The 25,244-nt window shown below is 36.3% G+C and overlaps 4 protein-coding genes across 18 annotated transcripts; 1 reads left to right on the top strand and 3 right to left on the bottom strand.

Annotated features, from left to right (window-relative positions):
• Positions 1–398: 398 nt before the first annotated feature.
• LOC147500485 (beta-glucuronosyltransferase GlcAT14A-like) lies at positions 399–4,984 on the bottom strand. 2 transcript variants are annotated; one of them, XM_086562106.1, is made up of 5 exons: positions 4,299–4,984; positions 4,133–4,208; positions 3,933–4,048; positions 1,490–1,535; positions 399–1,113 (listed from the first exon to the last, which is right to left on the bottom strand). In XM_086562106.1, the coding sequence occupies exons 1-5, from the start codon at positions 4,888–4,890 to the stop codon at positions 1,086–1,088; spliced, it is 858 nt and encodes a 285-aa protein (XP_086418232.1). In that variant the 5' UTR covers positions 4,891–4,984; the 3' UTR covers positions 399–1,085. The 2 variants fall into 2 exon arrangements, with proteins under 2 accessions (XP_086418232.1, XP_086418231.1); XM_086562105.1 differs by lacking the exon at positions 1,490–1,535.
• Positions 4,985–9,110: 4,126 nt separating this feature from the next.
• LOC147500484 (uncharacterized) lies at positions 9,111–13,286 on the bottom strand. 14 transcript variants are annotated; one of them, XR_015196388.1, is made up of 7 exons: positions 12,506–13,286; positions 12,184–12,320; positions 11,741–11,872; positions 11,303–11,614; positions 11,093–11,200; positions 9,740–10,844; positions 9,111–9,636 (listed from the first exon to the last, which is right to left on the bottom strand). XR_015196388.1 is itself a non-coding variant. In XM_086562102.1 (5 exons), the coding sequence occupies exons 3-5, from the start codon at positions 11,411–11,413 to the stop codon at positions 10,554–10,556; spliced, it is 510 nt and encodes a 169-aa protein (XP_086418228.1). In that variant the 5' UTR covers positions 11,414–12,048; positions 12,184–12,320; positions 12,506–13,286; the 3' UTR covers positions 9,111–10,553. The 14 variants fall into 14 exon arrangements, 1 of the variants encoding a protein (XP_086418228.1); XR_015196385.1 differs by having other exon boundaries at positions 11,303–12,048; positions 12,506–12,539; positions 12,668–13,286; XR_015196383.1 differs by having other exon boundaries at positions 11,303–12,048; positions 12,506–12,539; positions 12,673–13,286.
• A 675-nt stretch (positions 13,287–13,961) lies between these two features.
• LOC147500483 (anthocyanidin-3-O-glucoside rhamnosyltransferase-like) lies at positions 13,962–19,268 on the top strand. Its single transcript, XM_086562101.1, has 2 exons — positions 13,962–14,944; positions 18,172–19,268. Exons 1-2 carry the CDS (start codon positions 14,476–14,478, stop codon positions 19,092–19,094), a joined length of 1,392 nt encoding a protein of 463 aa, XP_086418227.1. The 5' UTR covers positions 13,962–14,475; the 3' UTR covers positions 19,095–19,268.
• Positions 19,269–20,044: 776 nt separating this feature from the next.
• On the bottom strand, positions 20,045–22,851 carry LOC147500482 (protein DETOXIFICATION 41-like). The gene is made up of 8 exons (XM_086562100.1): positions 22,232–22,851; positions 21,570–22,114; positions 21,369–21,455; positions 21,212–21,268; positions 20,863–21,101; positions 20,623–20,741; positions 20,445–20,531; positions 20,045–20,355 (listed from the first exon to the last, which is right to left on the bottom strand). The coding sequence occupies exons 1-8, from the start codon at positions 22,583–22,585 to the stop codon at positions 20,299–20,301; spliced, it is 1,545 nt and encodes a 514-aa protein (XP_086418226.1). The 5' UTR covers positions 22,586–22,851; the 3' UTR covers positions 20,045–20,298.
• Between the last annotated feature and the right edge of the window lie 2,393 nt (positions 22,852–25,244).

Genomic DNA, 25,244 nt, shown 5'->3' with positions numbered 1-25,244 from the left:
GCACCACTGCAGGAATGTAAAATTGTCAAAGAACAATTATATATTCACCAGATCTCCCAATTCAACCAGCAAAATTTCATTGGTATGCATAGCAAACGCATTGAATGCCATTCTATTTTGCATGATGCGCTCACCGTTTCTATGCCCGACCTAACTAAACTTCGAGTGTGGTTCTCATGAAGCTAATCCAGAAAAATCGTGTCTGTGGCCCGCAAGAGCCCTGGAATTGGACTACCCAAAACGTTTAACTAGGAGAGGGAATTTGGCTGCGAATTTAACCAGAAAGATCAAATCATCTGACCTACAAAACTGTTGCACACTCTACATTATACACATGCTTTTGCACGTTGATAGCTCTCAACCTGAATTTGGTAACTATGATTTCTATTAAGAACAAGTTTTAAGAGTAAAAAATGGTTCCCTGTATCAAAATAATCTTAATTTGAAGAGAGTTGAGACACATTGCCAAGGAGAAATGAGCAACCCGATTACATTTACAACAACTTCAATTTGAATCAACCAAATGCAAATAAATATCACAAATTGAGAACTCCAAATGAGTGCATCGGATACAAAATGAATTTGCAATTTTTAGCGTGTCATTGGTATATACATTGTTGAGAGCGGAATGTATCATTTGAGAGCAATTCCACTAAACGCCTCTCCAATCTTCTAGCACCTGGACCAGGCCTTAGAATGTCTCTGTCTCCCCATTCTGTACATGGGTCCTCATCAGACTCCCCTAAACACCAACCACCAGGCACGATTTTTCCTTGTTTACGATTCAGGACCTTTTGATCTATGTGATCTAGCACGGGATCATCTGGGAGAAATTTCGAACCAAAGGCAGCTCCGCTCTGAATCATACTACCAAAGTCATTCAAACCAAGTGTGATTTGCTCTTTTTTGGAGCTTCAATTGATGACACGAAGTGCAGGTTATCATTGATGACAGTCTTGTTGAACTCCCTGGCATTACACAGAACAGTCTGGAAGTAGTTTGCTTGTGATGAAGGCATGTTTGACAAGTACATGAGAATGGTCCTTGGTAAATTGTTTGAACCAGAGATGCAAAAATCAACAAACTCACGACTTAAAATAGCAGAAAAAGAACCTGCATGGGAAAAAAAATTCGGTAGACTAATCAACATCTCCACTCTTGCAACAAAATCAGGCCAAAACTGCAACATCTTACTCCTTAATATAGCTGCTGTATTAAGTGGTGTAAGATAATTGATAACTTTCCAACGCCGACATGAATATCATGCATTAAGAAGCAGGTCAAACCCATGAACCGGAGGTCTAAATTAGACCCTCTATGTCAGTCGGGTGAACCTAACATTTACGCTTTAAATATTTAAGAATACGCTGGTTGTACTTTTACATCTAAGTAGTCCACATTGAATATTCAATGAGATAAAACTTTGAACTCTACAACACAAGACTAGCTCGACAAAGCTAAGAAATCCTATAGCTCTCTCAAGGCCTACCTGCACACTAGTTTGAAAGGAATCATAACTGGGAAAACAGCAGTGTCTGCAAGAAGAATTTGAAAATTATGAGCACTACATGCATGACACAGCAGTAGTCAGTATGGAACCTAATAGCATTGAAAGACAATATTCATTTTAATTTGTGTCCCCTACGAATGAAACAGATTGGTTCAGTTAATCAGGCAAAAGAAAATGGAAAGGACTCGTGGATTGGCACCCTCTCTTTTGAACCAATGACCAGCAACATTGCACTTGAAATTTGACAATAACAAGAGAGGTGGAAATTACCTAGGCTTCATAAGGTATTGGATGGACATGAAGATAACAAGACTGCAACATAACTACTAACTCTCCACTATTTCACTCTGCGATAATGTAACCATTCATTGGCACCACTAATCCAACAAGTTGGTTCAGCTAATCAGGCAAAGTATTAATACATTGGCACCAGGCCCTCTCCTTTTGAACAAATGACCATGCAACATAAGGGAAATGAAAGGAGAGAGATCTGAGTTTCCTAGGCACCATAAGGTCTTGGCTTGACTAAATCTTCTTAGCAATGAGTTAATGCTTGCAGTATGATGCACAACCTATTCTCATCAATTGATCTCAGACTTCACACAGTTTCTCGATATGAAGTGCCGTCAATATTCCTTGATTCCTTCTTGAGATGGAATGGCCACCACTCTCATGTGTACAAAACCAAAGTTCAATTCGGAAATTTTCTCCAGTAATGATAGGATAAGGTTAGACAATTTAGCCTTGTTCTTAGTCAACCAAAGCTCTCTTCCTTTTTTTAGGCCTTCTACAGTAGGTTATGTTGATTAATGTACTGATACAAAGACACTTTATTTCTGCTTAGTCCACCAAGAGCCCTTTACTCTTAAAAACTGAATATTGTAGAGAAAGGCTTTGTCTGTAATAAATTCTTCATGACTGCAGACACATAATTACCAATATTACATGCAAGGGGAGGGGATAATGATATACTGTACAATTCTGGCCATCCTAAGTCAAGCAGCCACAGGTTTGTTTCACCTCGTCGCATATGTACGAGGAATTCTAAGCACTTTCCTCATCCGTATACCATACAAACATACAACACTTCGAGATCAACGACGTTGGTGATAAAGCTAAAATTCTACAAAGATGTTTAGATCCTTGACTTACTTCGACACTAGGCATGTTGCAGATACAGGGGTATTTACTTGATCACAACTCTGCTGCAATGTGAGGACTTGGAGGATAACGCCCTAAGAAGTTCACACTTCTACAATATAAGGCTCTAAGCATAATGGGAGAGGAATGGTTGCAAGATCTATCCATGAACTGTATGGTATTGGTACTCGGGCAGACACATTTTTTTCTTATAGCTGTTAAACCTAACATCCATGTACCTGGACGAATCATCAAACTAAATGGATTGGAAATACAGATCACTGTGAAGATAAACCTTGAAATCTACCTAATATCCATCACTTAATTGCAATGTCGTCAAGGCGCAAAGAGGCGCGAGATGCGGAGAGGCGCACTTTAGTGCCTCACCTCAACCAAGGCGTGGGTGCACACATAAGGCGTGTACCTTTTTGTGCCTTTTGTTGAGGCGCGCGCCTTATCATCATTTGCAGTTTTTCTTGTTTTTTGTACACTTTTAGCTATATGTGACACATCCACACTCAATCCAATAGTTGTATGGTACAATAAAACATACAATTTTTTATAAGTTTTATATTAGGGTACACTCTAAACTTGTATTTTTACAAGTTTTTGTTAAGATGAATGGATTGAGAGAGAGACACAAAGATGAATTAAATGAAATTTTATGAGTTTCCAAAATTTGAATCATGTGTTCTATTTTGTGATGTCCATTTGGTTCAGTTCAATTTGTTTGCTCTTTTAGTTTATTGACGTTGAGCTAGATTGTTTTGAGAGATACAATTTTCATTTTGCTATTTAATTGTTGCTTACGCTTTTTTCTTTTAAATGATCAATTACTACCTAAACGATTCGTGATTTTTACGGGTGTTGCTCAATAGTTGACAAGTTTACAATCCCATAGAATTGATTTTATTGTTTAGCCATGCAAATCAATGATAATTCATGTCATATTTTATTTTTTTATTTTTTATTTTTTTTTTTTTTTTATTTTTTTAATTATTGCGCGCCTCACTTCAATAAGGCATGTGCCTTGCGCCTACGGCACAAAGGGAGTGATGCGCCTTAGGTGCGCCTTAATGCCTTGACTATAGTGCTTAATTGTTAGTAAATATAGACATTCACAGCTATAAGCATTCATACCAATGACAATATTACTAATTATTAATAAGATATACATCTAACATTGGAAAATATCATATAAGCATTTGCTATTTAGTTAACACCTTAAATTCCAGCATTTACAATGTGAAATAATTCATTAAGAGTTCATGAATATACTGACCAGTAAACAACTTATAAGCATCAGGCAGCTCCCGCTTTTGCGTGGCGTAATATATTTCACTCTTTGTCGATAGATAAAGCCCTGGATCGACAGTTATATATTTCATTCTCCGATACCTGCAAAATCCATCACATTCATTATCTCAAATTCACAAACTAAGTAAATGAAACTAAAATTGAGTGTCAGTCAAATGTTCATACTCTCTCAAGCCAATGTCACTACTATGATTCATAAAGTTGAATTCTTTTGGTAGATATGACAATATATGTAGAAGATCTGCAAAAAATAAAATGTGCCCCCGAGTTAGTAAACTAGTATACATCATTAAAACAATGCCCAAGTCAACTTATCAAAATTGGAACATACCATCTTGCGTGACAAGTGGGTAATCAGAAGCAGAGAGATTAATAAACCAATCCCAAGAAGAAGAAACAAGGAGAAGAATAGAAGCACCATGAAGAGTAGAAGAAACAGAAGAAGGACCATTATGGTAAGCAAAATCAGCTTTACCAATAACTTGTACATTCTTCATTGTTTGAAAAACAGGAACAGATTGTATAGCAAGTGCAAGATCTTCACGTTGTGACTGAGGAGCAGTAAGTTCTAAATGAAGAAGATATACATTTCTAGGATGGTAAATGGAATAAAGAAGACGTAGAATTCTATGAGTATCATTATTTGAACCAGAAATGAAGTAAGCAATGGAAGGTGGGATTGGAGAATGAGGTTGGGTTTGAGTAGATGATTGGCTTGGGTTGTTAAAGAAGAGTTTTTGACGGTGTTTTGGGATAGTGTATGGTGTAGAAGATGAGTTGTGAGTTGAAAAAGAAGAAGAAGTGAATGAGAGAATGAAGATGAGGGAAAAAAGTGAAGTGAATACAAGACAGTAAAGATTTCTGCTTTCTTTTGTTGTTGGTGATGGTGGTGTTGGTGTCACAGGTGATGGTGAACTCAGCATTTTTTCTTTTCTCTGTTTTTATCTTGCTCTGTTTTCTCTGTTTTTTTTTTTTTTTTTTGGTTCGTCTTTGAAGTGTTCAATGTGTAAGGGATCAGCAATAGAACCTGGTTACGGGCCTTTATCTCCAAATTTAACGGACCCTAGAGAAAAAAACTGCCTCCAACGCGCCCATGAGAGCAAGTCCAATCGAAAGTTGTTAAATTGGGCTGCTGAAAGGTGTCACGTCACATATGCATTTTAGCATGCCCAGAAATCAAAAAATCATTTCAATCACACTTTTTAACAGCTGTTAAGTTTGGATAACAACGGTAAAAACTTCGGCTGTTTCTGTCATCTGTACATAAATAACCAATAGACGGCAGAAACTATGTCGTCCGTCTCTCAAAATTTATTATGGCAGCTGCTAAACAAGACTACAAATTTGGTTGGGTTTATGACACCTACCAAATTTATGAGCCTCTAACAGCCCCATTAGAATGATATTTTGGTGGTTGAGGTGTTATATGACCCTTTAGCAGCCTATATAGCACTCCATTAGACTTGTTCTAAATGGGCCTCAATTTAATCATCCTGCGTCAATTGGCATTTTGATTTTTGCACCCATACCCCTTAGCCCAACAACGTTTGCTCTGCTCACTCAATTAAAAGTGTTAATCGCTAGTTTCACTTGTGAACAAATATGTACAATTTCATAAAGAATTATGGATAGCATACATGATGACAATGCATAGTAGGTGACTTGTGACCATATCTTATTTTTTTAGTCTTTAATACACCTAAGGGTCTCGATGGGTACCCATTTAACTGGAACCAGAATCAGAACCTAAACCCATAGAAAAAAAATCATGGTTCCGGTTCTTATTTTTAGGAACCGTTTAACGTTTAACAATCGATACTAAAAAAACTGGACCATATAGAACTGGAACCGAATGGTTTTTAAAACAAAAAAATCGGACTAGAATCAGAATCAGATCGAAACTGAACGTTATCGTACTTTTAACATAAAAATATTGAAATAAATAACATAAAAACTCAAAACGTTCATTTATATATTATATCTTCTACTATACGCACAATAAATTTTGGTTTTATATATTACTAAATTTTATTTATTAGTGTAATGTGTAGTTTTTATAGTATTTAATATTATAAATAATATAAATATATAGTTTACAATCTTAAATATATAGTTTTATTTAACTTATTATTAAATGATATAATTACTTACAAGTATGCAAACCATGCTGCGCATTGGGTTTTTTTTTTTCTAAAGTCTTAAAGCCTTGAAACCGTCCCTCGAGTTCGATAGTTAATATGATTTTTTTGGATTTTAATTGTAATTATGTTGGAAAGGCTTATCTATTTTTTTAATAGAGAATAATTATGTTATTTAAGTGATATTAGAAAGATTTTTCTAAATTATTAATAAAAGAGAGCTTGTTCTAATATTAGCGAGGGAAATTGGGGATAATTATATAATTTAAGTGATATTAGGGAGGTTTTTCTAAATTATTAATAAATAGGGGGTTTGTTCTAATTTTTGTGAGGGAGGTGTTTCGAAATTAAGCAACTATGGAGATTACAAATTGCGGTAGGGATGTCCAAACGGGTACTCGACCCGGTCCGAATCCAAATTTTCGGGTTTTGAACGGATATCGGATTATCCAAACCCAGACCGGTTTTCAACAGGTCGGGTTCGGAGTCGGGTATTTTGTTGAGAAGTGTGACCAAACCCTAACCTAACCTTATATTTCGAGTACCCATCGTGCTCGGATCCGGGTTTCGGGTAGGATAAAGCCCGGTAAAAATTAAGAAAGAAGACAATAAGAAATTTTATTTGAAATATATATCTACATTTTATTCTTTCTTCAGCTATTTACCAATCCTTCAAACAAAATAAAACTTCTAATGAACTTGGAAGTAATTATCATCTATATTCGGACATAATTATTTGATATGATTTAAAAATATATGGATTCGGAATGAACTATAGACACATAATCACGTGCAATTACTAAAAAAATTGAAAATCCCGACATAATTTTTTTCATAATCCAATATATTAAATAACTCATCATTGTAAACATGAATGAGATTATAATCTAAATATTTATCTAACTCATTATTTTATATGAGATTAGTAGTATGCAATTTAAACCGGATTTGGGGTTCGATTTCGGTCTGGGTTCGATTTCGGGGTTTTTAGCCCTTTTAACGGGTTTAGGGCTAAATTATCGGGTCGGGCTCAGGTCGGTCCGGGTTTAGAGAGTGTGACCAAACCCTACCCTATGTATTTCAGTTCGGGTTCGGGTTTTGTCGGGTTCAGACAGGATTCGGTGCTATTTTGTTCGGGTTTCGGGTTTCAAGCAAGATGGACATCCCTAAAATTGCCTACTCGACAGTGGAGAGGGGTTCCTAAATACCCGGCTATCATATAATTACTTATACTAGTAAACGGGCACGTGCGTTGCACGTGCTAGGAATGAATAATGGGGCGGAAAAAATGAAAGGAAAGAATTATGTAAAATGTAAAATATTACATATTAAATTTGTCTGAATGAAACTTCAATAAGAAAAAAAAACACTTTAAAACGCTAGGTGTATTCTTTGTTCGATTCGATTTTTTATGCTCTGTAATGTTGCGAATACATATATTCGAAGAGGCATTTAACCACCTGTAATTTAGTAAATATATAATTATTAGTGCATATGTCACAAACTAATTTAACATAAAAATAGGTATTGGGAAAAATGCTAGTGTTCTTCATAATAAAAAAATTGTTGGACTGATATTAAAAACTCTAATATTGCTTGCAATAGATGGAATTTCTGTATGTCAGAGGTGTCATGTTGAATAAAAACCTCATCTACAAAATTGGGGTGGAGAAAATCAAAGGAATGAACGCATGTAATTAAATTAGAATACTAACACATTACATTTGTTTGAATGGATTATGTAAAATGTTTTAGAATAATACAGGCCGGTTGAGGTCTGACAAAAAACTTAAATAAGAAAAAAACATTTTCAATACGCTAGTTGTACTCTTTGTTCGTTTCGTTTTTTGCTGCTCTGCCATGTTGCGAATAAATATATTCGAAGAGGTATTTAACCGTCTGTAATTTAGTCAATATATAATTATTACTACATATATCACAAAATAATTTACCAAAAAAATAGGTATTATGTTAATGAAGTTAACCTTTGTGCTGCTAGTTGTGTAATTATCTTGTCGAGCATTTATATGTGATTGAGGAACATTGTTGGATTCATATGAGTGTACTACCTGTAAGATATAAAAATATTATATCATGGTGTGCAACATAGTTGTTATTCTACACTGGAGAATAAAATATTTAAAAAAAAATGCAAGAAGAATAACATTTTTTTTATCATTGTCATCAAAATAATCTAGCGAATCCATTAACTCTTTTTTTTTGTCGGTTTAAATAAGTATGTAGCTTGGAAAGAGAGAATTTGTAGCTAGATAACAAAAGCAATTTTTTTTTATTATTATTATTTAGAAACGAACACATTGGAAAGCAATTAGAAAAAATGCATTTGACACTTTTAATATTTGTTCTATATATCTATTAAGTCGGATATAATATATAAAGTGAATTGAATCTGTAAATAATAGCTTTTCAGAAGATGGCTATGTGGCAAGTTTACAATTTAAAAGCTTTCAATATAATGTGGATCTTATTTTATGTGTATGGAGATTGAATGAGTCAAATGATAGAGTGTTGATTTTTTCAAACCATCTGTATGGAGTTGACAAAAGGACGAAATTATAGATGCTAGCTAGTTGCATCGCTGAATTACATTTGTTTAACCCAATTGACAATTTGACACTCCCAATTGACTACAGTAGTTCCTTCAGTTAAGGCTTTAGTGACACATTGATTGTCTCCAAATAGGTTTAGTTGTTGCAGTCCTAGCCATTGTGCATGGTTCATGTACAAATAGATTTATATATAGCCTTTTGGGCACGCTCGTTGAGCGTGAACTGGTGAGGTGGTTTTGAATAATTGCTTTTATTTGACTGAGAACGTTGGCTCTGGTATTTCACAACATCGATCTGTTGACATGATGACATGTGCTGGAGAACGTAGACATAAACAAAAATTTGAATATTTAAACAAAATCTTCTTTGTGTATCTCAAATACATGGCGTTCAACTTTATTGTTGTTGTATTGGTGTGTGTTTGCGCTAGAAAGCGCGAGAAGAGAGACAGAGAGCGGCATCATTGTGTTTCACTTGTACTATAAATCTTATTATAGAAAAGTAATACATACCAATTACATTAAGACATGTCTTGGATCTTGATCAATCATGAACTACTTCCATTAATAGTCGCAGTTTTTTGTCCTGGATTAGGAGCATTGAAGGCAAAAGCTCCAAGCTAAATAGATACTGCTTGACTAAGTATGAGCCTGAATTAACCAGTACCACACACCTTCAATCAGGAAAAAAAAATAGCTAAATTGGCACACCTATCTGATCTAGCCCCCTGAACCTCTTAGACATACATTATCTTGAGCGATAAAACAGTACAATTGTCATTCATCAGTTACTTTCCAGATCCACCCACTACCACATAGCCCTTGCCTTTGCCTTTGCCTTTGCTTTTAGAACACCTATTAACTGTGGTGGAAGTGCCTGCATTATGCCTTTGAAATCCCCCATCATAAGTGATGTCCAAGCCAGCATGCTGTGAACTCGTAATACGGCCATCCTGACTGACCTATAATTGTTGGGGAACAACAGGATGAGTCCCGGGAATTCCTGAAGGTACACCTTGAAGATTCAAATCATTAACAATAAAAATTTTCAAACACATTACACACCTGAGAGCTTTGTTCAGCATATCATTGTAATACTGGAATTTCATATTACACGAAAGACATCCAGTCCAGAAGGTTGGTCGGTCTTGTCCTGGTCTGGGCCTGTTCCATCCTCTCCGTATCCACTTCAACGTCTTCTGGATCCAAAAACTCCTCTATTTTATATGTGTTTTTCATTTTGCAATTCCGACTGTGTTTTTCATTTTGCAAAACCAGTTGGCTAAGGATGTGCACTACATTAATCCTGGCAGTCCTTTAAATATTAGGTACCATCCCTACGTCAAGGATGATGAAATGAGGTCAGCTCGAATCAATTTCAGCTGGTTATGTATTCAATTGTGGGTTGTTTTATGAGAATAGAACAATTTTTTGTTGGGGAGATAAGACGGCTAGTAATGTTATCAGCTTGATTCCAAAAGAGATAAGGTTCAGGAAGATTTCTTCTGGTGGTTATCATGTTTGTGGAGTTGTAGAACGTAAGGATTCTAGAGTGTTTTGTTGGGGAAGGAGTTTGGTTTTGGATGAAGCAATCTATGTTGTGCCCTCTACAGGTGAAGGCAATAATGTGGACTTAGTTCCCAAGGAACCAATGGTTTCTGTTATAGGAGGGAGGTTTCATGCCTGTGGAATTAGATTGTCAGATCATGGGGTTATTTGTTTGGGGTTTCAAGTAAGTAAGAGCAGCCCAGCCCCAAGCGAAGTTAAGGTGTATGAGCTTGCTGCTGGGGATTACTTCACTTGTGGTGTAACTGCTGAGCAATCTTTTCATCCTGTTTGCTTGGGTCTTGGTTCCCCCTCTTCTCTCCCCATGGCGGTCTCACCTGGCATCTGCACGCCTTACCCTTGCAATCAAGGTTTCTATGAATACACCGATAGCAAATCTTGCAAGTCTCCTGACTACAGCTGCACAAATGAGATGTATCAAACGAAGTTGTGCATGCAAATGCCTGATCGCCGTTGTGAGTTCAACTGCTCGAGCTGTATATCTTCTCAGTGCATGGCCAATTGTTCTTCTATTTCTTCTTCTCCCATTACAATGGTAAAGAAGAAGAATGAAAGGTTCTGGTCGCTCCTCCAGATGCCTATCTTTTTTGACAAACCTGTAAGTCTTTAAAATAAATATGTAGAGATATCTTTAGCGACAGGCAGCCTTGACAGAGTTCCCCAAGCATTAGAAGCAAAGTCAATGAGCTGGTCCAGCATCGTCATAGGCAAACTACGACATTTTATGGTTTTGGGGGCAACATATTAATTTCCCCTTCCTCTTCTGCGAACCAAAACTGGTTAAATTGCCTAAAGAAGATTCCATCTATTATTCTGCATTTTGTGCTAAAACATTTAAAGAAAATCTAGTACCTTGCATTTATATCTATTGGCACTGCTTGCAGGAATCACACAGTCGTGGAACTCTAAAGGAATTTTCGACTTTAGCCTTTTGAGTTCATCGGGGAGTGGCACAATGATCTGTTCCAATTGAGAAGGTTCCATGGATTCATATAAGATATAACAAAGACGACAAAATATTGTGATAAATTATTCATTGAAAGAAGTAATAAGTGCACCAACCTGACATCCTCTTCTGCACAGTGCTAAAGCTAATACATAACATGTTTTGGTAGTATGTCCTGCCATGAAAACTTGTGTGGCTTCTTCACGAATAGCATTTGACACAACCATTTTCAGTATTCAGTTTATTTAGAAACACCTTGTCCTCAAGGTTGAAAGAGTGGAAATCGCTCTTTAAGCTATTCCCAAACCTCCCATGTTGCATCTTCAACTGGAGCATTTTCCCATTGAACTAAAACCTCTGTAACAGCACGAGTACCCTTCTTTACCATCCTCCGTTCAAGTACAACATGTGGCTGAATTTGCAAAACACTGTCATCGGTAATGTTTGGGAGTTAGATACTTGAACTGCATGAGTTCCCAACTTCTTCTTAGTAGGGAAACATGAAAGACAGGGTGAATTTTGGCTGAAGCAGGTAAGGACAGCCGGTAAGCAACCTTTCCAATCTTGTCGATAACTTGAAATGGTCCATAAAATCGGGGAGAGAGTTTCATTGAAGCTCGCACCACAACTGAACTTTGTCTATATGGCTGCAACTTTAAATATACCCATTCACCAACTTGAAATTCCTGTTCAGAACGATGTTAGTCAGCTTGTTGTTTCATTCTTGATTGGGCATGATGAAGATTTTCTTTTAGCATACGGAGTTTTTGATCCTTTATTTTAAGTTCATCCTCCACATGAGCAACTTTTGTTGATCCAGATGCATAGCTCAGTAGATGAGGAGGCGGTTGTCGATATACAGCTACAAAAGGAGTGGTTTTTGAAGAGCCATGATAAGTGGTGTTGTACCACCATTCAGCTAAGGGAAGCCATTGAGAAAATTTCTAGTGGATGATACTGGTACTGTTTCAAAAGTTTTTTTAAAAAGTAACATTACCTGGTAGTGGCTATCACGGGCATTGCAAGGAATGCTGACACATGGAAAGTCATTCAAAACACTTATCCCGGACTTCAAAGAATTAAGCTTTGGGCATTCAATAACACCATCAACATCCATGGGTGTTGGCCTATCCACTGAAAAAACAAAGAAATGTGTTAAAACTCCAATTTATTTATTTTCAACTAACTAATGCACTATGAAGTTTAGAATCTGTTCCATACATAATAAACATTCTAAAATACATAATAAACATACTAAATTTCGTACACACACTTCACTTTATAAACATGCTTAAAGAAAACAACAATGCTGAGCAAACCTGCTGAAACAGAAAAGATATCCAAAATCCCCAACTAAACCCCATCAAAGTGCAGATCCAACATAGCAAAAATAAACAACAGACATCAAACCAAACAAATCCAAACTTGATAAATAAACCTAAAACTCAAGGCTTTGAAATTTCTGTCAAATCTTGTAAGACCTTACTCAGTTTCCATAAACGTGGATGAAGAAGATTCAACGTCTACATCAATTTCAATTCCCCTAAACTGATATAATTTACGATCCCCAAACTCAGAAGCAGCAAACAAATACACATAACGTACATGAACAAATACACATAACTGCAAAGTGATTGTCAAAATACTTGAACTTCAACTCAGAAAAGCGGTCATTATCATGCTCCAATGGTCATCCTATTCTTATCCCACCTATCGATCGAAAATATTGCCATCCCACCCCAAGAATCCCGGATTTGAGTCTATTCCGATTTTGCTATGAACAGGCACTGCATCTGGGACATCCGGAACGGAATCACAATCACTTTGCAGTTCTTCATGAAACGGATTTATCTCAAAGAATCGCCTCTTTGATGCATCAATCGATTATGAAAAAAAATGTAAAGGCGCAGAGATAGAGAGTTGAGAAAGAGATTGGTTTAGAGAAAATGACCGAACAGTTTAGCTTTTCTAATTTTGGTAAACTGCTTGAAGCGGTGCGTCTGTTTGGGTTATTTTTCGGGTGACAGCTAATTACAAATGTACCCTTTCAATGAAGAACAAAAAATAAGTGGCTGTCTAACTTTCCGGTACCTTTCCCATTAAAAACCTTGGTATAAAACCGGGAATACGGGAACTAATTGAGAAATCTGGTATCCGCTTTATATATAAGATGAATATTTAAAAAATGACTCGTTCGTGCGGTACTTTTATGTTTTTAGTACACATTTTTTAATAAAACTAATAAAACATAGTATATATAGTAAATATCTTAAGAACCGAAATGAAAAACTAGAACGGTAAAATTAAATGGTTTTTGTTTCTTACAATACTAAGAACCGGACCGTTGACGCCACTAAATACACCCTAGTCCAAAATAATTTAGGTGGTATATGACAAGAAGTAGGTGTTGTACTAGGCTGCTAGCCTTTGTTTAGGCAGAACCGGAGAAGTAATATAATTATTTTGGCCTAGGCTGCCACGAGAATATCCTTGTAGGGATGAGGGTTCCGAGACTCTTGGATGTGTGATCCAACAGTCTCGGATCTCGTCCCTATGAGGATATCCTCGGGCAGACCAACTCATTTATTTTTTGGTAAAACAGAAGCACAAATTTACCCACGTCAACACCTGGAAGCCGTAAGATAGAAGGGTGGTGACACCGCACGGCCCTATCTTCTTTTTTTTTTAAAAAAAAAGATTAGCGGGTTTTGACTGACCCTAACTTGTATTCATTTAACTCTGATATAGAAACATCTGTTAACATCTTCAGCTATTATTCTAGATAGCTTTTGCTCTAGTGGACCTACACATTACCTTTTCATTTCCTTAGTTACAATATTTAGCTACACAATCTGCTGCTCGATTTCCTTCTCTAAATATATGCTCCACCTTTAGCGCATTGAAGTGTTGCTTGTGGTTCCTGATTGCCTGCATAATATTTAGAAGGGAGTAGCTTCTGTCTCATTCACGATGTTAACTGCTCTCTCAGAATCTGAATTAATCACCACCTGGCCCTATCTTCTATATACTACAAATAGTACTTTTAATAATTTCCCATCTCTGGTACAACTGTACAAGTTTGGCATCATGCACAATCGCACACACACCGCTTCATGCTCTAAAGTTCAACCACCACGAGGAGAACTTACCCATTCACACGATTCAGCAACCAAAATCAACCACCTTATTACTTCGTTCCTTTTATAGCTACATTATTATTCGTAGTATATAATAGTCCTTGAATCGAAGATCTTATTAAAACGGTTCACTAGAGCAAAAGAGGATAGATATGGACAGTGCAAGAGAGCTCCATGTAGTAATGTTCCCATTTTTTGCATTTGGGCATATAAGTCCATTTATACAACTTTCCAACAAACTTTCTTCTCATGGTGTTCAAGTCTCATTCTTTTCTGCTCCTGGAAACATCCAACGCATATCACTTTCACTAAATACTTCATTACCTCATGTTCAAATCATTCCTCTTAAAATCCCAGCTGTTGATGGTTTACCTGTTGGAGTCGAGAGCACTGCTGATATGACACCTACGATGGCTGAATTACTTAAGAAAGCTCTCGACCAAATGCAACCTCAGGTTGAATCTGTCCTCGCAGATCTCAAACCGCATTTTGTTTTTCACGACTTTGCTCAACCTTGGCTTCCCTCCATTGCTGACAAACTTGGCATCAAATCACTCTTTTTCTCGGTTTTCAGTGCCCTTTCATCCGCGTACTGTACTGTTCCGGCTAGGAAACCAACAGGTATGCATTAATTCGAGAAGATCGTAGATATATGCTATGCAAAGTCTTTCAAATTCGTCCAACGTTGCACACTTGCACCACTAGTCCCCTTGAAAACAGTTTTAATTTGGCATTAAGACAATAATCCACTTAAAGTGGATTAATGATCAAAATATTGTTTTTGAGGTCATGCGTACGTGCACGGTGCACTGTGCTACATACGCTTTGCCAATGTGCTTTGTTTGGAACTTAATGAGTCCTTGATGAATGCGAGTTATACTGAAAATATGAATTACTACTCAATGGAGAAGCACTGCACTTAGTTGCGCTTGAAAAAAAAAACACGAGAATATTGTATTGTGCATTTCAAGAGTTCGAGGTGGAACTCAATCCGATCAATTCCCTTTGTTCCCGAAATTTACATAAACAAAACTACACTGTTACAAAGAAGCCCTTAATTCCACACGTGAACACCATCACCTGTATTGTACTTTTTATAGGTGAGTTAATCGGGCACTCATTAAATTGTATTGGGCAGCCTCCGACCCAAGTCTGACAACTAAGTCCAACAACAATAGCCCAATACACTCCCCACCTCAACGTATACTGGCTACTGCTTTTTCAAACTTTTTTTCTGGTATCATCTCTCTCGAGAGGCTGAACCCAAAAAAAAAAAAACTTCGAGTTTTCTGTCGTGTTTATACTTCGAGTGTTGAGTTGTGAATTAACAATGGGAATTGAAGTTGGTGATTTCACCCAATTCGAGTCATGTTTTGTTTGAGTATATACTCAAACTTGATTGGATTGATTAAACTTGATTAGGTTGATTAAATTTGATTGAGTGGAAAATTGGGTTGATTAAACTTGATTATTTCAAACTTGATTTTTTTGGAGTTTGGGTGAAAGATTGAGTTGATTAAACTTGAGTTCGAGTTTACCCAAGCTTGATGAAAGTCGTTTTGAGTTTGAGTTCAAGTTTGGGTTGATTAAGTGAAAGTTAATTTTTAAAATAAACATCGTGACAAACAAACCGAATTTTTTAAGTCTAAACGACCCCACCATGTCGCCCAAGAGAGTCCCAAAACAACCCCGTCATATTGTCTTGGAGACTGCCTAAATGATCCCGCCATATCGTCTAGCTAAAAACCAAGAGTTTTGTCTCAAATGACATGCACACACCACTTGAGTGTACGCTCAAACTACATGGCTAGACCGCTTGAGTATATACTCAAACTACATGGCTAGACCGCTTGAGTATATACTCAAACGACATGACTAGACTTGTAACGACCCGAATGTTTCGTTATGACGAGATCAGTTGGATTGGGTGTTGGGCACTAGGGCCTGGAATTTGATAGCAAACTTATAATATAGCAAATTTGTAATTTTTTTTTTTTTTTTTTAATTTGTCTAATCCAAATTTGATAAGTGCCCAATACCTTTTATAATGTGATTGTGCTTTGATCGAACCCAAGACTTTAAATTTTGACCAACTCAAATCACCATCAGTCCATCACTTTAACTTAAAATCTTAAATCACCATAGGACCATTTTTTTTTAGATAAACGGACACATCACCATAGGGACCACTGTGACAGTGTGATAAACTGTTTGTTTGGTAAGATATACTATTATACTGATGACTGTTGAGTGTCGGCAATGTGAGTTAATAATGTAATAACTATTCTCTCTCTTTTTATCTAGAGGTTTACCTCCCCCGAAAAATCACGCTACATCTAAATCAATTGTTATCAATGCATGTAAAAAGACTTTATTGTCTTTTGCCCTTTTAATAGTTTTCTAGCTTTATCCTCCAGAACTTAAGCCAATTAGTTTTATCCCATCAGTTTTTTTATCTAGAAGTTTAGCCCCCCAAGACCACAACACATTCAAGTCAACTGAGTTTGACCGTAATGTTTTTGGTCAAGATAAATGAAAAGACTCTAATGCCTTTTTCTATGTATAATTACATAAATACCCTGTGACTTTGGCAAAAACAAAATTAGAATTCAAATCATCTATGACACATGTCATGATCTTGTGAACTCTATTCGACAGCCATACACCATCATTGTAGTATTATTTTCTCAAAGCCATACACCACCACCACATAAAAAGATTTCATTGCCCTTTCACGGTTGGTTTTCTCCTAGCATACATGTAGTTTTTAACAACCGTGAGGTTAATTATGTAATTTCATAATGTTAAGGGTGTGGATGTCATTTGATATGGATTGGTGGTAGTCGTCGGATAGAGTTCACAAAATCATGACATGTGTCCTAGATGATTTGAATTTGAATTTTGTATTTACCAAAGTCATAGGGTATTTATGTAATTATACCTGAAAAAGGTATAATAGTATTTTCATTTGTTTTGACCAAAAACATTATTGTCAAACACAGCTGACTTGGATGTGTTGTGGTATTGGGGGGATAAACCTCTGGATGAAAGAACTGGGGGGATAAAGCTAATTGGCCTAGGTATGGGGGGTAAACCTCTAGATGAAAGAACTATGGAGATAAAGCTAATTGGCTTAAGTTCTGGGGGGTAAAACTAGAAAACTACTAAAAGGGCAAAGGATAATGACGTTTTTTTACATGCATTGACAAAAAAGATAACAGTTGACTTGAATGTGGTGTGATCTTGGAGAGTAAACTTCTAGATGAAAGAACTGAAGAGGTAAAACTAATTAGCCTAAGTTCGGGGGGGGGGAGTAAAACTAGAAAACTGAAAAAGATAGAAATACACAATACTTTTTAGAATAAGTATCCGCACCACCTTCTTCATTTCTCCCTTATGTTAAACTAGCCTCTTTGTACGTGTCTCCGCCACGTTAACAATCTCCTATTTTATTTTATTTTTCATTAATTTATGGACGTGAAACTACCATTTTATCCCTGCAAAAAGACAAAATAAAAAAAAATAAAACAAAAAATAGCATGAGCTGTAATATTCGTGTTTGGCAAGAGGCAAAATTGGAAAAAAAATTAATGGCGTGATGAATTTACTGTTGAAGCCCTCGTTTTCTTTAAAGAAGTTAGATACTACAAGTCCATCCAGATTCCAGAGCCTTTACAATTTTAAAGGTAGTTAAAATTGGGCTTAACCCATAAACTTTTTAAGGGGGACAAAAATGGTAAACAATCACCCCCAAATGCTAAAGGTTGAATTTGGCTTCATCTTAGCCCACCATTACATGCCAATAAACAACTATTTATCTGCATTTGTTTGAACTTTGAACCATGCAGGTGAATCACCTACGCTCAACGATTTGAAGAAGCCACCCCCAGGTTTCCCTTCAGATTTCAACAAAACGATGACAACACACCAAGCTCGAGACATGCTGTACTTGTTCAAGATCTTCCATGGAAACTATAGTGTGTATGATCGCGTTGTAACTTGCATGAAAGCATGCTCAGCAATTGTCATCAAGACTTGTAACGAAATTGAAGGACCTTATATAGAGTATGTCAAAGCCCAGTTTGGAAAGCCAGTTCTTTTATTGGGTCCACTCATACCGAATCCACCAACCGGAGTCCTCGAAGAAAAATGGGCCGAATGGTTAGACCAATTTCCAAAAAAGTCCGTGATATTTTGCTCTTTTGGAAGTGAAACATTTCTGGAAGATGAGCAGATTAAAGAACTTGTTCTAGGCTTAGCATCAACGGGTCTACCATTTTTTGTAGTGTTGAATTTTGAGGCGAATGCCAAAAAAAGATTGGCGTCCGCCTTACCAGAGGGATTTGAAGAAAGGTTGCAGGGTAAAGGGGTGGTGCACACAGGGTGGGTGCAGCAACAACACATACTGGCACACGATAATGTTGGCTGTTTCGTGTGCCACTCGGGGTTAAGTTCGATTACTGAGGCGCTAATGAATGATTGCCAACTGGTTCTTTTACCACAGAAAGGTGACCAGTTTCTGAATGCAAAGTTAGTGGATGAAGATATGAAGGCCGGGGTGGAAGTAAGAACAAATGATGAGAATGGGTCTTTTAAGAAGGAAGATATCCATAAGGCTGTTAAGACAGTTATGGTGGATGTTGATGAAGAACCTGGTAGGACTATTAGAGCAAATAATGATAAGTGGAGGAAGTTTATGGTAGATAAAGAGATTCATGAAGGATTTGTTAAAGATTTTGTGAAGGAAATGAAGGAGATGGCCTTGGGGTGATAAAGTTTCCTACCAAATGTGATCAAGAAAAGTGGAGGAAGGTTGAAATGTTGTTGTGCTTTGTTTTTGCGTGTATGGATATGTTAAAAGGCTTTAAGCCATCTAAATTGTTGCTATTTAGGTGAGACCGTGAGAATAATGCTGACCGGCCATCAATAAATTCCTTTCTGAGCATGGTTTTCTTTTCTATAAAAGTTCAAAATTGCTTATCAAGGGACGTGCATCAGTTGTTTTGTTTAATTATATTATGAATCAAGATTTAGGCAGGACATAAATCCATTGAAAATATGAGAACAAATGTAAAAATGTGAGATCATATTGTTGAGCTGTTTTCACCTTAATTTAACAACTCTACTTGTACACTAATTTATAGATTGCATATATCCCAATGGAGAGATGTATAATTGACATGCATGTGCCCCTTTTTGGTTATGCATCAAGATCACAAGGTGAACACCGCCCGCAGCACTTTTCTAATCTTATATATAATCTTACCTGCTCATTCCGCTCGTTAATGGCATATATGCTGATATGCTTTCTTATCTTTACCTTTAATTCGTACTTCTTTGAGTGAAATTCAATTAACTAACTGTACATGGCTCAAGGTGAATTGTTTTGGATAGTCATTGTCATCCCTTAAATTTTTTAGGATTTGTACCATAGCCTATGTATTTATCATTTTGGTATCTTGACAAAGTCTATATATATATATATATATATATATATATATATATATATATATATATATATATATATATATATATATATAAGATACCAAAATGATAAATACATAGGCTATGGTACAAATCCTAAAAAAATTAAGGATATATATATATTCTAACAAAAAAAAAAAAAAAAAAAAAAAAAAACTGATGAATTACCCTTATGCTAAGTGGAAAACCAGGGATCCTGCTATGTCTTGTCGCTCATCAACATACGTATATACAAAATTTGTGTAGGAATGGATATCTTGTTTTAATAATTAAAGTAAGAATGAATATATACAATGTTTTTTTTGGAGACTTGACTTTACAATCTGTCTCTTTTCTCTTCTACAGCCTTAACCTATTATATACACAATCTAAATATTCTCAAATTTTCATTTGAAAAAAAGAATATAAAAAATTAAAAAATCATGATATGCTTTGGAATGGCCTTCCAATGAATATGAAAGGTCAATTCTTGTAAACACAATTTCGATCTATCATGCAAGAATTTCTTCATCAGCACGCTGCTTTAAGCGATCGAAGGCTTTGTCAACCTACAATAAGATTTTCAGTGGTGATTAGCTTTTAAAATTAGCATACTATTAGATAAAAGGAAAAATAATCAAATAGAGACTTTGCTTACTTCTTTATCCCAATCTGTCGTTGCAACTACTATGACCAGAACTAAAGTTTGTAGGGAAAATCCAAGTATTACTCCCCACCAAATTCCCTGCACACACAACAAATTTGCAATCAAGATCTAATAAGGGTGAAAAGAACTCCTACATAATTGAAGGACTTTAATAGTTGTAGCTACTTACCGCTACACCTAAATATGTCATGAAGCCAAGAGCAAATCCCACAGTGAGACCGATGAGGTAGTAGTTACATGCGTAAAAACATACAACTAGCCCAGGTCGTCCAATCCCAGTGGCCACACCTATAAAACAAAACAGATCGAGAATGTAAGAAAGATATCTCGAGTCCTTAACTGAATATATTATTAATCATAATCATGGTAAAATTAGCGTGAAAAATGTGAATGTAAAAGAATACTTTACCTGAGAGGATTGGTTCAACTCCGTTCAAGAAAACTGAGATAGCTAATAATGGAGTGAATTCTGAAACTGCCTTAATAACCTCATCATCACCAATGAAAGCTTTGCCTAATGTGGTGCCACATGCAATAATAATTGTGCTTAAAATTATACTGATGAGGATGCTAGTTGCATTGACAACCATAGCTGAGAACCTTGCAACCCTCGGGTTAGCACATTCTATTTCAGTACTGACTCGGATGCTGCAGTCACAGAAACAATGAATTAGACAAGCGTTTATATAGGACATAGAGATGAAGAGAATGCCAACTCTATACAATTATACCATGTACTAAATTAGCTTGCAACTTACATGGCGGCTGTACTCATGCCCAACATGAAGGTGAGGTCCAAATTCAAGTAGTTAATGCTGTATTGAAAGCGAAATGGTGTAAGTAAATAAATTTTTATTCCTCAAGATTGAGATAAAGATATAATTGAGAAAACTTGAAAAGAGGTCACTAACATACCAGATAGCAAAAGAAGCCACTGAAACTGTTGTATTAGCAAAGTAGGCCGACGAAAGCACAATTCCCAAACTGTACCATGATTCAAAACTGCACATAAACATGACCAAAAGCTGATCAGCTAACTTTTGCATACGTCAATTCAAAGGATTGAAATCAAAACTGATGATAGAAGAAACTTTAAATTAATTAGTTGAGGTATACCTCAACATGAAAATAGCTGAAAGTGCCAGTTTTGAGTAGGCCCACAATCCTTTGAAAGCATTTGTAGAGAAACCTGTCCAAGATTTCTCACAAGAAGGGCTTAGAATTATGTAAAGCCCAGTAATGATGACTAACAGCCACCAAGAGAAACCCAGTGTGAGAGCTGCTCCCAAAAGCCCATAATTGAACACAACCACGACAAGCCAAGTGAGAGCCGAATGAAAGAGCAAGACCCCAATAGCTGAGTATGCCAATGGAGTTACTATGTTTTGTGCTTGAAGAAACCTCTGCATTGGGAAACTGAGGGCGTAAGCATAGAGTTGAGGGAGTAATCCTCGTGCAAATATCTGGGTTTGATCGGCAATGGCTGCCCAAAGGCCTAACGTTTGCAAAACTGTGCCCGAGTACCAATACAAAAATGATAGCATGACTGCTGCTCCCAATTGCACTATCACACCTTGTTGGCAAATAACACCAAGGGAATCATATTTCCTCGTTCGATAGGCTTCAGCACATGAAGTTTGCACCGCGATAGCCATTCCAGACTGGTGGAAATTGATAAGATCGAATTAGTTCATTAGAATGAATTACATTTACAGATCGAACTCAAAAAACATGCAGTTATCATGAGATTGTAAATGCCCTATAAATTAATTAATTACCATGACAATGAAAGCAAAGCCTTGAACTTCAAGAGTTGCCATGGATGCACCAGCAAGCGCCATAGTTCCAAGATGGCGACCAACAAACATCTGGGTGACTATACTAAGCATGAGATTGAATATAGAAATAACGATGTAAGTTCCACAAAGACTCCACATTTGTCTCAATTCCCAACCAACAAGTAAAGCCCACCATTCACTAGGTATGTTCTTCTGATAAGCAAGGAACTCTTCAATGGCATCAGAAGATAGTTCTTGAAGCTTATTCTTTCTCGAATTAGAATCAGCAGAATGGCGTTGCAACAACGACTCCGATAAATCAACAATGACGATCTCCTCCTCTGGTGTAATCATTTTTCTGTTAATTAAGTTTAGCTAGCTAGCCAGAGAAGTTCTATATATGGACGTGCAATTCAACAGGCTAAGTTTCGAACAATTGTTTATGTATATATATGTTAGAATGTTGGAATGTGTTGGAGAATAAGATATGGTTCAACGAGTGCTGCTTCCTTGAACTGACTTATATATACACACCATCAATGACTACATATAACATTGCAACAGAAAAATGGATAAGTTGAGAAGGAAAAAAATTCACTGTTTCAAAGTTGGTTGGCCAGGAATGACAAGTTCAAACCTGACGTATAAGACAAGGAAGAAAATGGTTATGTGTTTCGAATTTAAAATCAGTTTTATAAAGTTTGGTCATTGAATTGAATATGATATTTATGTTCATTGCTTTAACGACTCTCAGTCTTAAGTAGTTAAGTCTCAACTCTTAAGTTCTTACTCGCGAGCTTTTTCCTTTTCTTAGTTGCCAAGTCATAAGAGAAACACATTTAGTTTATTCTCATCCGAATAATTAAAGTGCCTTAGTGATGAAAGAAAGAGGACCAATAAGGTAGCTTGTATGACCAGGCATTCAAATGAAGAAATTGGTAGGTTACTTTTACTATATACTACTAAGATTTTATAAGAAAATGGATTATCATATCTTTCCTGATGCCTTGCTTCAAGTCTAAATGAAGTCACTCTTAGTTAATTACTGTTTTAAAATACTCTGCACACAAAATGTTAATTAATTAGTTGAGCTAATTGACAACCCGAATTAACAATTCTCTTGAGTATATATGATATGATGCTAGCTAGCTGAACTTTTGGTACACCAATTTCTTAACCATTGACTGATTCCAAAAGCATTGGGCCAGCTCTTGACCAAGGTCTGACTGATAACTGTTAGCCATGCTGATTTTGATATTTGGGCTCACTGTGACAATTTCTACAAAGCCAATTTCATCCAAATTAGGTCTTAACTTTAGTAATTACGAAGGTTATGAAGGGTGGATTGGAGGAGGCCGGGGGAATAGTACTACAACTAATTTTGATTGTGTCGAAAACTTTTTTTTTACAGCTAAAAAGGGTAACATATGTCACGAGTGCATATATGGCAACTAAAACAGTAAAAGGGTGATGAGTTATAGTGTCCACACAGTACTAAATAAAAATTAAATTTGAAGTAGAATTGTGACCAGAATTGCGTGGCTCTCTCTCTTAGTTCGTGATTCCGAACGAAACTTCAGAATTTCGTTTAAAATTTTGGTTTTTCAAAAAATTGGAATTCCAAATATAAAGTCAAAATATCTGAAAATTCAAATTATCTGAAATTCCAAATGTAATTGGAGTTGAAATTTAATGAATTTTGGTTTTAAATTTGTCAGAATTCAAAAATTCCAAAATTTCAAACTATGCTCTCTCCACAGTACTAACGACAGTCGGCATGCTGCCTTTAGACACTAGGGATATACAACATGTCAAAGGTAAGCCATCTTTTCGATGATGCTTATGAAATTTCGTATGGCTCTGCTGCTCCGCGACACTTCCTTATGTTTGGTACCAATCTCGCTCCTTCTGTGAAAATAGGAGGATAGTTTCTCTCAGCCGCGAATTAGAGCAAGTCCAATGGAGGACTGCAGGCCTTTTAGCAGTCCTAGTCAAATTTGACACCCGAAAATCTAAAAACCAGTTTAATGAGACTTTTTCGCAGCTGTTAAAATTGGGATACGGATGGCCGAGTTTATGTCGTCTCTCTACCGTCTGCATAGTCCAGACGCTAAAACACACAATTCTCTTATCTTGAAGTACAGACGGCAAAGTTTCTGCCGTCGTCTGTCCATTTAATTAAAATGGGAGACAGATGGCAAAGTTTCTATCGTCTGTCCACAAATTACCAACAGACGGCAGAAACTATGGCGTCCGTCTTCCAAAACTTATTATGACAGCTGATAGCGAATTGAAAGTCTTAACTTTGGCTGGATTTATGGCTCATTCCAAATTTAGGAGCCTTTTAACAGCCCCATTGGAAACACATTTTGGTGGTTGGGGTGCTATATTTGTCTTTAGCAACCCATATAGCACCCTATTAGACTTGCTCTTAGACGTAAAATTCATCAAGACACCTATGACCTCTCGATCTTCTGTTTCGTTGGTTATAGAAGATACGGCAACTCTAATATTGATTTGTGCTCCTCTAGTCCTCTCTTTGCAATTTTCGTAGTAATCATAGACAAGAATTTCAAAGTCTTAAAGTTCTAACAAGCTCAGGTCCAAAATTCAAACCTACGTTTTGTCACTCTTTGGATACATTTCAAAACACACACACGAAAGTGAATCCATATACCTTTTCATAACAATTGCGAGCTATTCAACGTAATGTGTTCCCTGATTTTAACATACTTCAATTAAGTAGATTATTACAATCTACAAACACAGGGTGTCAATTATACCTTATTGATAGGTGAGTTTTTTTTTTTTTTTTTTTTTTTTTTTTTTTTTTAATGTAAATTTTATTGATAATGATAATTGAGTTTTACAAATAATTCAGACAAGCGTTCTGTTTGGTTTTGGTTTTGGTTTTGGTTTTTTTTTTTTCAGATATTTATGCAGATATATGCACAAGATATTTGTGTGACAGGATAACTAAAAAGCGACGCAAAAGGCTATGATATGTGCCTGC

This window comes from Coptis chinensis, chromosome 5, assembly GCF_015680905.1.
Source record: "Coptis chinensis isolate HL-2020 chromosome 5, ASM1568090v1, whole genome shotgun sequence".
Lineage (NCBI taxonomy): Eukaryota > Viridiplantae > Streptophyta > Magnoliopsida > Ranunculales > Ranunculaceae > Coptis > Coptis chinensis.
Note: the sequence above shows the minus strand (reverse complement) of the source record. Positions and strands in the feature narration are given on the sequence as shown.

Excerpts from the sequence above, each read along its gene's own strand:
- LOC147500482 (XM_086562100.1), bottom strand. The coding sequence starts at position 22,585 with ATGATTACACCAGAGGAGGAGATCGTCATTGTTGATTTATCGGAGTCG. Across the intron at positions 20,742-20,862 it reads AGTTGAACCAATCCTCTCAG|GTGTGGCCACTGGGATTGGA; the intron begins GTAAAGTATTCT and ends TTTGTTTTATAG. Across the intron at positions 20,356-20,444 it reads CGACAGATTGGGATAAAGAA|GTTGACAAAGCCTTCGATCG; the intron begins GTAAGCAAAGTC and ends ATCTTATTGTAG.
- LOC147500485 (XM_086562105.1), bottom strand. The coding sequence starts at position 4,890 with ATGCTGAGTTCACCATCACCTGTGACACCAACACCACCATCACCAACA. Across the intron at positions 4,049-4,132 it reads AGTGACATTGGCTTGAGAGA|GTATCGGAGAATGAAATATA; the intron begins GTATGAACATTT and ends TGGATTTTGCAG. Across the intron at positions 1,114-3,932 it reads TGCTTATAAGTTGTTTACTG|GTTCTTTTTCTGCTATTTTA; the intron begins GTCAGTATATTC and ends TTTCCCATGCAG.
- LOC147500483 (XM_086562101.1), top strand. The coding sequence starts at position 14,476 with ATGGACAGTGCAAGAGAGCTCCATGTAGTAATGTTCCCATTTTTTGCA. Across the intron at positions 14,945-18,171 it reads TCCGGCTAGGAAACCAACAG|GTGAATCACCTACGCTCAAC; the intron begins GTATGCATTAAT and ends TGAACCATGCAG.
- LOC147500484 (XM_086562102.1), bottom strand. The coding sequence starts at position 11,413 with ATGGTTGTGTCAAATGCTATTCGTGAAGAAGCCACACAAGTTTTCATG. Across the intron at positions 11,201-11,302 it reads TGTGCAGAAGAGGATGTCAG|ATCATTGTGCCACTCCCCGA; the intron begins GTTGGTGCACTT and ends CAATTGGAACAG. Across the intron at positions 10,845-11,092 it reads CCAATAGATATAAATGCAAG|ACTTACAGGTTTGTCAAAAA; the intron begins GTACTAGATTTT and ends TTTATTTTAAAG.